At 42.8% G+C, this 14,659-nt stretch overlaps 1 protein-coding gene across 9 annotated transcripts in view; it reads right to left on the bottom strand.

Moving 5' to 3' along the window:
* Positions 1–855: 855 nt before the first annotated feature.
* The window catches only part of RAP1GDS1 (Rap1 GTPase-GDP dissociation stimulator 1), a 144,135-nt gene continuing 130,331 nt past the window's right edge, over positions 856–14,659 (bottom strand). For 7 of the 9 annotated variants that reach the window (XM_060247021.1, XM_060247020.1, XM_060247016.1 and 4 more), the window contains 5 exons: positions 12,995–13,120; positions 10,108–10,247; positions 7,284–7,410; positions 5,846–5,974; positions 856–1,596 (listed from right to left, as the gene is read on the bottom strand). In XM_060247021.1, the coding sequence (XP_060103004.1) occupies positions 1,469–1,596; positions 5,846–5,974; positions 7,284–7,410; positions 10,108–10,247; positions 12,995–13,120 (650 nt within the window). In that variant the 3' untranslated portion in view covers positions 856–1,468. The remainder of the gene's footprint in view (positions 1,597–5,845; positions 5,975–7,283; positions 7,411–10,107; positions 10,248–12,994; positions 13,121–14,659) is intronic. The other 2 variants (XM_060247022.1, XM_060247017.1) reach the window with 1 other exon arrangement.

Below are 14,659 nucleotides of genomic sequence, written 5' to 3' on the forward strand. Positions count from 1 at the left end.
CCAAGCCAGCCTGATTTCATCAGATCTTAGAAGCTAAGCAGGGTTGGCCATATCTAGTGATTTGGGTGTGAAACCACCAAAGAATACAAGGGTTGAGACAAAGAGGCAGGGAATGGCAAACCACCTTCGAACATCTCTTGCATTGAAAACCCTCTGGGGTCACCGTAAGTCAGCTTCAACTTGATAGCACATTCCACCACCAACACAAGCATGACAAATGAGTAATAAGTTCACTCTATTGGACGCCAGTCAGATCACAAGTGAAGTTTGGCATCTTGCATGGGTATCACACTCCAGGTGGAATATAAACAGATCGGAAGGTATCAGGAAACGGCAATGAAGGAAGAGTTCTGGGGAAAGCCCCTTAAGGGAAGTGGATATGTTCAGATTGAAAGGAGACAAATACCTGAAGGACTACAGCATTGAAAGGGGCAAGGACTTGTTTGCTGCTGCTCCAGAAGGTAAGACTGGATCTAATGAGTTTAAATTACAGGAATGGAGATCTGAGTTGGAGAATGGAGCCAATCACCTAGGCAGGCAGTAGGCTTGCCCTTACTGTGAGGTTTTCAAGCAGAGGCTGGGTACTTGCTTGCAAAGAAAAGGCCTAGCAGTTAAGAACCAGTTGAGATCTGCAAGCACAAAAGACTGCATGAGAAACCAGCTTGCCTTCTGAAGAGCAGTCTAGAGGAAGGATTGTGCCACGTGAACGTGTCTGTATCAGTTTCAAATGGTTTAAGGATGAGTTATACCAACCACACAGTCTGCAAGTCTTGTAAGCTGGTGTTGGAAGGTAACTTCACCACCACCACCGCTCCTCTAAGTTACAAACGTTATGAAAAAGGACAAACCACCGGGTAAAGTGTGAGAGCGCTGGAATTTATTTGTTACCTCTAGGTACCATGGGGTTGACATTAATAGGCAAGACCAGTGAATGAGCAGCAAGACCTCCTTCACTTATCCCTTTGTTTTTTGTTTCTAAAGCACCCCCAAAGAAGGTGCTTCCCCTTCCCCCCTCTAAAATCTCCCCTCACAGGCAGTCCAGCCTGGTCTCGCTGCCTCCTGTTTTGTCCCTAAGTTAGCAGTACACGGTTACGGAGTTAGGGGGAATGAGGGCAGGTGTCATCAATGGAAGTACCACTTTACAGTATTATAGGTCTACAACATGCACATTCTACTATGTGGCCCAAGCAACGAGAATACAGGTAAAACGACAGGGCTGGAGACTATGTGTACGTGTGTGTACACTTGGTGGTTTGTGAGAGACAGGATTGTGTTATGACAATCAGCTATAGGTTTTTAGAAATCTTATTTGGACAGGTACCTACAGCAGTTTGAACTGTGTGGGAATGTTACATACATGCACAAGTGACACAGGGTGGGGGGAAACGAAGCAGGGGGAGCAGCTGGACGGGACGCAGGTGACATCCGTGATGAGATACGATGTGGAACGGGGAGGGGGTACCCTTCCTCAGCTCTCCACGGCGAGTCTCTGCTCTGTGAGGGAAGCCTGCTGGGCGACCGTTTTGTTCTCGTGGCTGCGGAGTTTTGATACGACATCTAGAAAGGCCAGGCTCTGCACTTCCTTGTGAAGGAGTTCTGTCAAACAGAAGCAAGATGGTTACTTTCCTGCTGAGCCTTTCTACACACAGCTGCTCTTGTCTGGGGTTTTCCAGGGAGGCTGAAATGAATGGAGGTTTTTGTAAATACAAACCCCAGAGCCAGTAGTGGCTATTGGGAAAAATAAAACCATGCTTTTGGGGCCTCCCAACTTGAGGCAACTTTTTCACACCCTTGCATCCTTTCCAGGTAGAATCCAGCTCTGCTCCAGTGTTGCACCAATAGATTTTCAGCACTGCAGTTCTCCAAAAGAGGGCAGGGACAGATGAGCAGTGCTGACTGGATCCTGAAAGATGTGCATATTGTAATGCATGGGTGACATGTGAGGTCTGTAACTCTGGGAGGTGAAATGTTGCCTAGGTGCCTATGAAGGTTCCTAATGCCGTGCTAGAAAGGTGTTGTACATGTGTGAAAAAGAGCCTGTGGTGTGAATGAATCAGCACGCCATGAAAGGGAGGTGAGAGATGCCATTTATAACATCCTTTTCTTTGCTATGTACCACCTCTGTCTTACTTTCATGCAGTCTAAACAAGGGGAAAGCAACTACTGAGAATTCCAGTTTGCTGTGCCAACCTCTCCTCCCCTATGAAGAGACAGGACAGGCAAAGAAAAGGCAAAACTTTGAACTAACCCTTCTCCATATTGCAGTAGATATAACAAATTCAGTGAACAGCAGGGCCTTAACTGTTGTGGCACGTTGACTCAAATTCCTTCATTGCATCTATGCACCTAGTGGTGAACACTTCAAGTTTATGGCATCAGGCAAAGACACTCCCTGTTGCCCAGACACTTCATTGGTCTATCTTTAATGTAAAAGCCAAAATCTATCTTTCTTCTACTAGCCTTTAAATGCCTCTCTACTGACAGATTTTAGTACAGACTATCTAAAATAATGTATTGATTACATGCTGTTGCTGATTTGTGTCTGAGGCTGACTTGTTTTCTTGACTAGTGTATGTTTTCTTGACTCTTCGGGAGTCAGCATAGCTAACAGAACGGGGGTAAAAATAAACTAAATTCTTAAAGAGTCTCTTAGGAGAATGTTGGTTTCCTGACACTAGTGAAGCTGCCAAAGCCAACAGGGTGCCTTCAGTCACCATCATCCTCATTTCCACTGTTTGAGGAAAGGATGCTGACCATGGTTATGAACTCTTGACACAAGCTGTGTAAAAGTGTCTGGTTCGATACATCTGTTGTTCCATTCAGGCATCACAAAACCAAAAAAGTTTAACGGCACCTTAAAAACAAACAGCTTATTCTACCATAAGCTTTTGTGAGTCAGATCTCCTATGCATCTCATGAAGTCATCTGTTGACTAAACTTATGCCAGAATTAAAGATCAACTTGCCACTGACCTTCTGTTTTCCTGCAACAGACTAGCGTGCAACGGACTCTCTGAAACTGATGAAGCATCACCAAGACTGCTTTCTGGGTTTGCTGTCACAGATGAACAAGGCCATACCTACCATTTTTCATTGGACCTCCTGGAATCTTAGAATTATCCATAAATGTTAGCCTCACCTTAGTGAATGTAATGGGATTCACATATAGGAAGTGGGGAGGTGAAAGTGCTAAAGTCAGGTCACGTTCTTCCAAAAGGCTGAATGGAGTTTAGAGTCAGGCTTTTGCAGCTTCTTTACCAGCAAAAGGGCGTTTCTAAAAGTGACACAAGCTGCTGTGTGAGGTAATGGGGGGGGGGGGGGAGAGACAACAATCCCTGTGTGCCAAAAGAAATGTTAGTGGACTTTCCCCTTTGTAATGAGAAAGGCTGGGAGAAGACAGCTGTACACATTTTTGTCTTTGCACAGAATGCAAGCAGTTCATCCCTCCTCTTTGCTATTCTGGACCTCAATGTCTTTAAAAAAAGCAGCTGAAGACTCGAGTCAATGATGCAGCTTTCTCTAACGTCACATTGCTTCACTATTCAGTATTAGTCAAAAGCATGTGGAGTGGGTATTGGGAAGGAAAGTCATGCACTGAGTTCTGCAATTTACAAGATGGCGCAATCCACGCAGGCTTCTCTTAGTGGCGAGAGTAGCAATGACACTGTATCAACAAGAGAAGAATGGGGAAAAACACCATCATGGGTGCTCAAATATTTGTGTTCTGAGTACTTCCTGAATTCTGCTAATGCAGCTGCAAGTTTAATGACCAGGGTTGGGGTGGGGGGAAGGCTGCTTCAGGCAGTAGCTGCAAGTGATCCCATGCAGAAGCAGATTCTAGGTAAACACAATCTGTATTCTACTGGGGCTTGCTTAGGTACCAGCAGTGGCACGGAAACCCACAAATGGTTCCTGAACAACAGACCTGTTTCTAATCAACGGCTGCCTACAGAGACGTTTTCCTTGTAACAAACTTTAAGATGCTTGTTTTCCTCCCCCAACTCCCTGTTCACCCTGCTTCCAGTCAACCAGGACATTCTAACTTCCTCCTAGGTGACTGTTAAAAGAAACAACAAAATGCTAAGGCCAAAGACCTTCTTAGCTACTGAAGAATGTAATGCAAACTGCTTTTCAGCTCCGGGCTCTTCTGCTGGAGAAAGCACATGCTTCCTCCCCCTTCCAAGGCAGATGGATATCTAGAGCAGGTGTTCCTTCTAGGGTATTGATGGGCTCTGGTGGCAAACTGGATCAGCTCAGCTGCTGCCATTTTGGGCCATTCCTTCCCTTCTTCCCACACAGAGTAAGGATTGTGACTGGCATGAAAGCTTTGCTTCCCCCTTCAAGTTACGTACACATTTACATTTCCTATTATCCTCTGTCAACATAAGGACTTTGTTGGAAGAGGAAGGCTTCTAATTCACCAGGGCAAAGGCAGCAAGAAATGACACCCCCCCCCCACACCCTTTCTCTATAGAAGAATCCTTTATCAAGAATGCAAGACAGTACTGGCTAAGACGAACAGCTCAACCAGTCAGAAAGGTGGCCTGCAGCCTTTCTGATAGAGAATGCCTTGTTTTAAAAAATAGTCATTATTTTTAAGTTACCAAACACCTCTTCCTGTAGTAACAAAGAATAGCAGCAAGGACCTGCAAGCTGAGAAACTGATAACCTACTTTTGAGGATATCCTATTTAGGACACTGCCTGACAAAAATCAATTCTACTTCCCCTTCACACCCACCTTTAAAGATAATTTATTGCAAACCACAATGCTACGAGAGTGGTATGTGAAATATTTTATTGCTAGCCACACTTCTGAATTATTCTGATTCTAACTGAAATGTGTCAGACCTTCAGGGGTTCCTGCAAAGCTAGCAATGGTCATGTGGAATAGCTAAAGAACTGATTTACTGGCAACAGAGCTGGCTGCAGTTCCTGGTGTTTTACGTGTGCGAACATGGATACTAATTTTAGAAAGCATTTAGTTCTAGGTCCTTGTTGTAAAGGTGGCAGTAGGTTGGCCAGGGCTGTGGCTCAGTGGTAGAACAGCTTCTTTGTGTGCCAAATGTCCCTAGTTCAATTCCCACCATCTCCAGTTAAAGAATCAAGTAGTAGTGATGTGATAGACCCCTACTTAAGATCATGAAGAGCCACTGTCAGTCAGAGTGACTGACAGCATATTTCAGCTTCATGTGTTGATGGAACAAGAGTCTGAGTCCAACCAAGCACACTTTGTTTTGAATGCAGAATGTGGACATTTTAAATAACAGAATCATAGAATTGGAAGGTACCTCCAGGGTCATCTAGTCCAACCCCCTGCACAATGCAGGAAATTCACAGATACCTCCCCCTAAATTCACGGGATCTGTGTTGCTTGCTTGTTTGTTTTTAATACAGACCATGAATGGATTGACAATAATGTTACTGTGTGTTGGACTGGGCTCATGCATTCTTTTCTCACACTTCCGTTAAATTAATTAGTGTAACTTGTACTTTTTGACTGCTGTTTGTTACTTCTAAACCAAGCGACTGTGGCCCTCCAATGTGGGACTCTAAAGCATTTTCAGCTGGTTTGGAGATTCACCACATACCAGAGTGTGTCACCATGTGAGTGGAACAGCAAATTAAGGCTTGAACAGTCATAGATGCAGGTTTGCTCTCCTTTGAGTAGGCTTGGGGACTAGATTCTCAAGCTCACCTTGCGACTAAACCCTACTGTTTTCAACTGCCCCTTTTACTCAGCAAGAAGGCCAGTATCCTCACATCCTACAAGAAGGCATATCCTTTCTTCACAGGCCAGTGCCCTTCAGTTTTCAGAGGGCCCAGTCATTTAAAAAAGAATACTCACCTGATCCCATAAGAGCGCAGATCAGTACCATGGAATTGTATTTGATTTCTGGCGCACTCCTCTCATCTGACAGCAGCCTGTGTAGAATTTGCACTAGCTGGGCACTTTCCAAATCCTTTTCAGCCATGGCTGTGAATCCAAACAAAATGGATGCTATAAATCTGCACGAGCAACCTACTTTCTACATTGTGGGTGACCTATGGAAGCACTGATGCCTTCTGCTGTTAAAAAGTGGGCCAACTTTTAAACTTAGATCCTACACAATTGTACTGAAACTTTTAAGCATTTAAGTTTTACTACCTTCTTTTCGCTAACCAAATGAAAGACCCATAATTGTGCTGAAAGGGGCATACAGTGGGATTAGGGACAAATGTAAGGTCTTTTGTATTGGCGAGAAGAAAGAAGAACATAGACAAGTTAACTTCTCTACATGTAACATGCTCTCCCATTAACTTTGAGGGGTCACTGGGTTTTTGTCAGAATGAAGGTGTGGTCATGAGAAGTGGCAACTAAACTCAGTTTGGAATGTTTGTTTTATTTAAAATGTTTTTGTGCTTCCTTTCCACCTGATCAGGGTCCACAAGGCAGCAAACATTAAAACACATGAGCAATTAAAACATATATTTAAAATTATAAAATAGTTTAATTAAAAGCACAGGGCAGGGTGGATAAGAGACAATACCCTTTGGACAACTAGTCTGGGATTCAAACTGCATATCTGCCCTTGAAAACACATATTTGAAATTTCTTGGCTGGGGTTGTGGTGGAGGGGCTAGATGCTGGGGAGCATAAGAATAGAGCCAGATATGGGTTGGTGGACAAAGGGTGAGATGTCCCTTCCCACCACTTCTCTCCACAGCACTCTTCCAAAGGTGCTTTTCCGTATATAATATTAAGCCCAAAAGCCACACTGAGATTGCCCAACACAATGATCCTTGGATCCTGCCAAAAAGCTTCCACTCATTGAATGATTTCCATCACTGGAATGCAGTTTCTCCAACCCTGCCCTCCCCCCAAACTCCAGCCCAAAACACCCCCTGGGGAACAGGGGGGACATGCCCAGAGAGAGCAAAAACTGTCCCTCCTGTCCGTGCAAAAATGACTAATCTGTTCTGCTAGTGGCAATGCTTTCCTTCAGCGCAAAGAAGTTTTTCTCTGAGGCAAGAGGAAAGCATCACTGCTAGCATAATGGATCTGCGGAATCCACCCCCTAACCTCACCATCAAACAAATGACAGCTATTCTGAAAGGGCAAGCAGACATTAGCTTTGTTTACCCTTCTTCGACAATAGTGGCAAATTCTACTTTCCGCTACTTGTATACAGGCGCACCACTTTCCCATTATTTGACCATGCACATATAATTGTGGAAACTTGCCCTGATGCTGAATGTAATTCACCCTGAAACCATTAAGAAGCGCTGACCATTGGGATACTCACCTAATTCTAAAGCTGCTATTAGTGCCAAAGCGACAAGAGCTTCATTCTGCATTATTACGTGTTCGCTAGTTGCCATGGTAACTAAGTGCTTAATGCCACCACTCTGAACAATGGTCCTAATTACATCCTTTTAAAATAAAGTAAAATAAAGTTATTACGGAACTGAATGAAGACTGCAATACACTACACATAAACAAAATGGACCACTTTGCTAACTACATACCATTGATGGTGAGCAAGACACTATCCATTAGTGCTGTGTCACAAAATGTGTGCAAGAGCTCAGGCAGTACAGCAAGAGGCAGGTATGACTAAGCAGTTCCCACACTGCTGCTTGTGTACAACCTCTTGTGTGAGAGGAAGAACCTCTTTGGATTTATAGTTTCACTTTTCTGACACACTGTTTAAGCTCGAATATGTGTTGAACAGCCCTTCTGGGAGTGGTGGTACACCCCTTCCGTATTGGAATCCAACACATCAGCCGCAAAATAACAGTAAATATACAATTTAAACCCCTACACAAACACTTTAAAGGTTTGCTCCTCTTGTATCCATTAGTCAAAACAGTGCTGTGTGTCACTGGCTGGTCTATTTATCCACCTTATTTTTCTGAGATGACAGAGCTGCTGTGAATGTTCTTTCCCAACCCTGCAGTTAGCTTCCTTGTGCAAGAAGAAGGCACTGCCCTTAGCAGAATAGATCTGTGGGATCCAAGGTTTTGGAGATAACAACCAAGGAGAAAAAGGAGAAGGAAAGAAGAGCTCTTTAAGCACAAATATTCTTTCGTTGCCACTGCTGGAGACACAGAAATAGCTATCTGCAACTCTGATAATCATAAACATCAATTACATTTATTTTGCAGCTTGAGTTCAGGCAATTCATTTTGATACCATGCCCTTGGTGGATCTGACATTCAGGATGTGAATAAGGTGACTGAGTAAAATGAACAGAACAAAGAGTCCAGTGGCACCTTTAAGACCAACAAAGTTTTATTCAAGGTATAAGCACTTTTGTGTGCAAGCACACTTCCTCAGATACTTCCTCACTGTATCTGAGGAAGTGTGCTTGAACGTGAAAGCTTATACCTTGAATAAAACTTTGTTGGTCTTAAAGGTGCCACTGGACTCAAACTTTGTTTTGCTGCTTCAGACCCACACAGCTACCACCCACCTGAATCTATTTTCTTTGAGTAAAAGAAAATACAACAAAAACAAGTCCTTTTGTGCTTCCCTTTCTTGTTCCAGTCACTAGTTAAAAACCCATTAAAGTGCACGTAAATTCATTTATATTCCAAGAAAGTATTTAACAAAATCATGTCATCACATTTTTTTTTTGCATGCAAAAAAGCGGGGGGGCTTGAGCAAACGGAAGGTTGGAGCTTTGTTCATCTCCCAGAAGGAGAGCTGGGCTATGACTGGATACATTGTGGGGATTTATTCCCAGATAACCGTCAGTCCCAACAGCACACATTTCCTGTTATGCTAGAGGAAAGAAGGGGGTACTAAAATCAGTCCAAGTGTCTCTTTGCCTTCCCTAACAGATAATCTGTATGCTCAGGATGAACTGTGCAGATTGTATCTTCCAGTTATCACATTTTTATCCTACCCTTCCTGCATGGAGCTCAAGATGCCTTATGGGGTTCTTACCTCTCCATTTTATCTTCAAAAATACCCCAGGCACACAGATGATATTGAGGGAGAATGACTGGCCCCAGGTCATCCAGGGAGCTTTATGGCCAAGCAGGGCTCTGAATCTGAATCTCCATGGTCTTAGTTCAACACTCTGAGTTGACCCCTTCTGTCTTTGGTGCAGGTGGGTTCTACTCAAGCAGCCATGACTCTTTTGCTGTATACACATTTCCTTGAACCTGGGGCCATGTAAGCTGCTAAGAATATTGGGGAGCCTCCAAAGTGTGCACTGTGCTTATTTTAATGCACACAGTTAAGTTTCTTGATGACGAAGGACAAGCAGAACAGCCACGAACCAACTCAACTCTAGCACAATCTTACAATAGTTTTGAAATGATGAAACCAAACTAGCCAACAGAATTTTGGGCAACCTAATTGAACTGATACCTTTACAATATTTGTTTTTATTACTACAACTTTCCTGATCATAAAACTCATGTGAATAAACCAAGGCTTGCATTCTGTTACATTCCCCTTACACTTTTCTCTGTCCACTGCAGAGTTTCTTCTGTTGTGGTACTCGTGTCCTTTGCTGCTAGCAATTGTGTGTACATAAAGGGCTCCTTGAAAAACACTGATCTTGCACATGTGGAAGTGTTAGCAGCAGAGGAAGAAGCACCACGGAAGAGGAAGGCCTCCACAGTAGCTGGACAGAAGAGAAAGGGAAACTATGTCATAGAAACCTTTGGCTTTTCCATTTCCTTGTCTTGAAGATGCCATAAAGGTATCTCAAAGACGGAGTATAACCAACTGCCTTCACAATGTTATTTTGTTTCCCAGTTAACCTTCAGTCTGCAGCTAGACTTGGACCTTAACTGTTTTTGGACCAGTTTTAGTTTCTTGATGTCTCTTGTCAGCTGATTATTTCTCTGTTCTTCTGTTGGGTCTCTTTTTCATCACAACCATCCACTCTCTGTTCTCTTCCAGCCCATCCACATTGAACACTCTACCCCTTGGACTCTAATGGCAGAATAAGATTCCAGTCTGTAATAACAGACTGAAAGGAGAGTTTTTGGGCAAACTCTCTGCCTTTGATTCCCTGCCTGTACACTGGAATGACAATGATCTCTCTCTCAAACACAAAAGCTGTGGGAAGGTAAATACATTTTATTTTTTCATTTAAAAACGTTGCTCACTTTTGATTTGCTGTGTCGTATAAGAGCAGACAATAGTCTGTTGGACTCTCCCATCACACCTGCGTGATCCTTGGCTTCGCACCACTCCACCAGCCTTTCCACCAGCTTTACATTCTTCCCCAGCTGCTCAGCCGCTTCTGCTACAGACAGTAAGAAGGGAGGTCTGTTGTAATTAGGGGCAGTTTTTATTTTTTAGACTCTCGCTCAATACACTAAATAGCAAGGAAAGTGCTAAGAAGAAGAAGAGGAAAAAATGGCAGTTGAAGCTTATGTGATCTGCCAGATCAGTAGGGATTTTCAGCACAGCTCTGTGCTCGTCTACTTAGAAACCAGTCCCAACATGTTAAATTAAATGGGGCTTGGTCGTGGAAACATATGCAGATTATTTCAGCCTAAAACTCCTTTCCACCATGAGTGCCAGTTAAGATGCTGCCTCCTGAATCAAAATGAGGTACAATCTGGTCCAGATCATCTTCTTTTCACAGAATGGAAACAGAGAGGGGTGAGGCAAGATGAAGAATCCATTTCACCCTGTAACAGAGACTGAGCACCAACCACTCATGGTCACACTTTGGTTCTGTATGCTGGGTGAAACAGAAGAGATGGAAGTTTCCCTCAAACCTTTAAAGGTTTCCTAAGGAAGTTTCCCTTAAACCTTCAGCAACATACTTTCGTATAAGGCTGCCAACTGGCTTGGAGAAACTTTTAACAGGGATTTAACGCCCATGCTTCAACTGCCCATTCCTGCACACTAAGCCTCTTATTCAAAAGGGAAGGGTGTTTTTCTCCAGGAAAGCTGGCATCACTACTCTGTAAAACTGAATTTAACATCTCCCTGACCTAGATAGCCCAGGCAAGTCCGATCTCATCAGATCTCGGAAGCTAAGCAGTATCAATTCTGCCAAGTACTTGGATGGAAGACCTCCTAGGAATATCAGCAGTTTGGAGGTGAGGGCAGGCATTCTTCAGCCACCTCCCTGAATATCCTCCAGGCCCCCAGTAGGGGTCAGTCACCAGAGGTCACTATGACTTCCAGGAACACACACACTCACACACACATGTACAAATGCACATATAAATAAAAAAATACCAACTCCCCCCAAAAAACAAAACTGAATTTAACATCCAGCTTGTTCACTCTCAAAGCATGAGTTTAGTAGTGAAATAAAGATATATCACAGTACTTGTCTCTTGAATATGAAACATTTATCCGCCTAAGCCTGTCTTGGCCGGGAGGGCGGGGTATAAATAAAAACTTATTATTATCCATAAATTCCAAAGACCAAATTTCTGAAACTATAAGTATAGTGGTTGGAAATATGGGCGGGAAGGGCAGACTTACCCCTTAAGCACTAGTTAAATTTTACCTTTGATTACTGAAGGAAGAGCATAATGTAGTTATTGAATTGGGAGAGGATATTGAGTGCTCCCCCCAACATAAAGGTGGCATATTTTATTCTATAACAGGGTACTCTTAAGTGCAGGGTCAACAGAGCCACCCTCAACAGAGTTATATCCTTCTAAGGCTGTTGACTTCAAGCCTCCTTAAAACATTCAGCATGTGGTTTGAACCTTCCCCCAAGAGTACACCCACCAGAAACAGACACAGATGGCTTGAAAGGCAATTTTAGGCCAGAGAGCAGGTAGATCATAGGAGAAGAAAAGGGCTAGGACCTGAAAAGGGCTACCCCAGTGTCATCAGATCTCAGAAGCTAATGCAGGGTCAGCCCTGGCTAGTATGTGGATGGGAGACCACCAAACCCTACAAGGGCACCATAAGTCTGTTATGATTTGATGCCCCCCCTAAAAAAAGGACCATACAGTCTTGCAGCAGCATCCTTTAAGGTTCCGAAAGAATAGCAAAAACAGTGTAAAAAGTGGGAAGCTACATCTCTCTCTCTCTCACACACACACACACACTTGCCTGGATAGGAGGCAGAGGACATCTGAGTGTCCTGTAGCAACTGTTCACAGCACTTTAAGATCTAAGTGCATGTTTGTTTAAACCATGGGTAGTTACTGTATTCAATATACTGTATTTCATGGGAATATCTAGTGAGTCAGGGTTTTCAGAGAAGCTAACATAAATGTTTTAGTAACTCATAGGGAATTCCAGACTATACATTGCACTGAAACAGGAAGGATTTGGATCAGTGTTCAGAAATCTTGCAGTGTTATTGAGAGATAATTAATAATAAAGTGAACTTCTTTTATGATTGTTTTGTCTCTTTTCCTTGCAGTCTCCTATTTCTAAAATTATATCAAATGGTGAAGGCTGGCAATTTATTTTAAAATATGGAAATAACAATCTCAGCATGCAACCAAAGGTATTGCACTATCCATCCCTGAAAGAAACTTCCATACCTTTTGTTGCAGGGATGAAATTTACAACTGTACTGATGATTAAAGTTTTTAAACATTCTATATGAGATTTCAGGTAGCAAGTGAAAACAATATTGCCAAGAAGATTGAGTTTTTTAAATTACATTTTGCTCTCTGTCTTTATTACCGGAACAGTCACTGTGTTGTGTATGATATTTTTGAAAGTGCTGAAATATCTGTTAATAAATTCACTGTACTTCTCAAGACAAGAAAGAATTCTGGGAACTATGAAGGCAACATGAAACTGAATTATACACATACACATCCATCACATGACCAGGCTGCTGGGGTATACAAATAAACCAAGCATTTAAACTTGTGAATAAAGCTGGAGACAAAACAAGGTTTTTAACCGTCTGTTCGCTTCTACCTAGCTTTGTATAAAGGTCCAATTTATCGGAAAGATTTTTAAAAAAATCTTCTCTTCTTGTGTATGAAACTTAGCAACAGATCAAAGACTGAACAGAGGCTGTATCCTCTAACAGGGGGAATGGTTTGTTTTTACCTTGCGCGTCTATTAACATTCTTAACGTTCCAAGCAGTTTGAACTGAACAGGAGGCATCTCAGATCTGAGAAATTTCAACACCGCTTCTGCAACACCAGCTGACAGCATCTTCGCCTTATTTACAACTGCATGAATAAAGAATGGACGTTATCTCAAAAGGACTGCAGAGGCAATACCCTTGTACTGCAGGCAGCTACCTATTTTTGAGGTAGTCTGCAAACAACTTTGCCCAGCAATCTGAAAAACAAATGATGGAACAACTCCATGAGACATGAGGAATAAGCCCACAGAATACAATAGCGTGAGCCATTCCACTCCAGTTCTAGTTTTGGCAGAGCAGGGGAGCTGCAAGAAAGGAAGGTTTAACAAAGTTCTTTTTACTGGGCTTCACAAACATCTTCTATCCCTTATACATTGTGATGAACATTGAATGAAACAGTTGGTGTTTGCTCGATTTAAATGTGTAAAAACAGCAAGAGTGAGAAGAAGAAAAAATGCAACATGATTTAAGAGTTTCTAGTACAAGTGAATGCCGATCAGACTATTTTTCCTGGAGCGTTAATCTTGTCAGACACGTTGACTGGTCTTCAGAGATTGTGTGATGGAAGAAATGTTTTTATGAAATGGGATGATCACGTGTCTACATATTACAAATTTATTTATTTAGTAGATTTATATTCCACCCTTTTCCATGGGAGGGCTCAGGGCGAATTACAGACATGAATAAATAACAATTAAAACCCAATAATAAAACAATATCAAAAGAGAGACAATAAGATAAAAATACAACATAGGAGGTGCAGGCACATTTTACAGATTAAAACATATATATCGGCTCACGATATAATAGTCAGGATGGTAAAATGACAGTCACTGTTGGGGAGGACAAACAGATGGTATAAACAGTAGGGTAAGGACACCCACTTGCCTCAACCAAAAGCCTGGCAGAATAGCTCCGTCTTGCAGGCCCAATGGAACAGTAATAAATCAGGTAGGGCTCGAATCTCTGTAGTGAATGGGATGGTAGATACGGTAGAATTCTTGTTTTGCAGCGAGTTGGTAGAATTCTTGTATCACTTCAGATGGGAGGCACACATTTTGCATCCCTCTAATCATGCGGAGGAGGAGGGGGAGGAGTTGGATTTATACCCTTGCCCATCCCTCAAGAGTCTCAGAATGGCTTACAACTTTCTTTCCTCTCCCCTGGGGCTGAGAGAGCTCTGATAATTGCTCTTGAGAGAACAGCTCTGAGAGAACTGTGACTGACCCAAGGTCTCCCAAGCTGGCTTTATGCAGAGGAGAGGGGAATCAAATCCAGTTCTCCCAGATTAGAGTCTGTGTTCTTAACTACACCAAACTGGCTCCCTCACTGTAGCAAGGTAGAACATCAGAGATAAATATTTGGTGTTTGTCTCTCCCTGCTATGCTATTATGTACAGGGAACATTTGAATGTATGTGCACACTGGGGGGTGAGGGAGATCAGAAAATGTGACCACCTAATCTGCAGTCTATAATGGTACTATCTAATTCTATACTGTCTAATTCCACACAGTAGGTAACCCTGTTCCTTTCCTTTGCTTGCTTCAGCCCTTCCAGGGATTCTGGCTCAGTGGCGGAGCCTCTGCTTTGCATGAGGAAGGTTCCAGGTTCAGTCCCTGGTATC

Source organism: Heteronotia binoei, chromosome 9, assembly GCF_032191835.1.
Source record: "Heteronotia binoei isolate CCM8104 ecotype False Entrance Well chromosome 9, APGP_CSIRO_Hbin_v1, whole genome shotgun sequence".
Taxonomy (NCBI): Eukaryota; Metazoa; Chordata; class Lepidosauria; order Squamata; family Gekkonidae; genus Heteronotia; species Heteronotia binoei.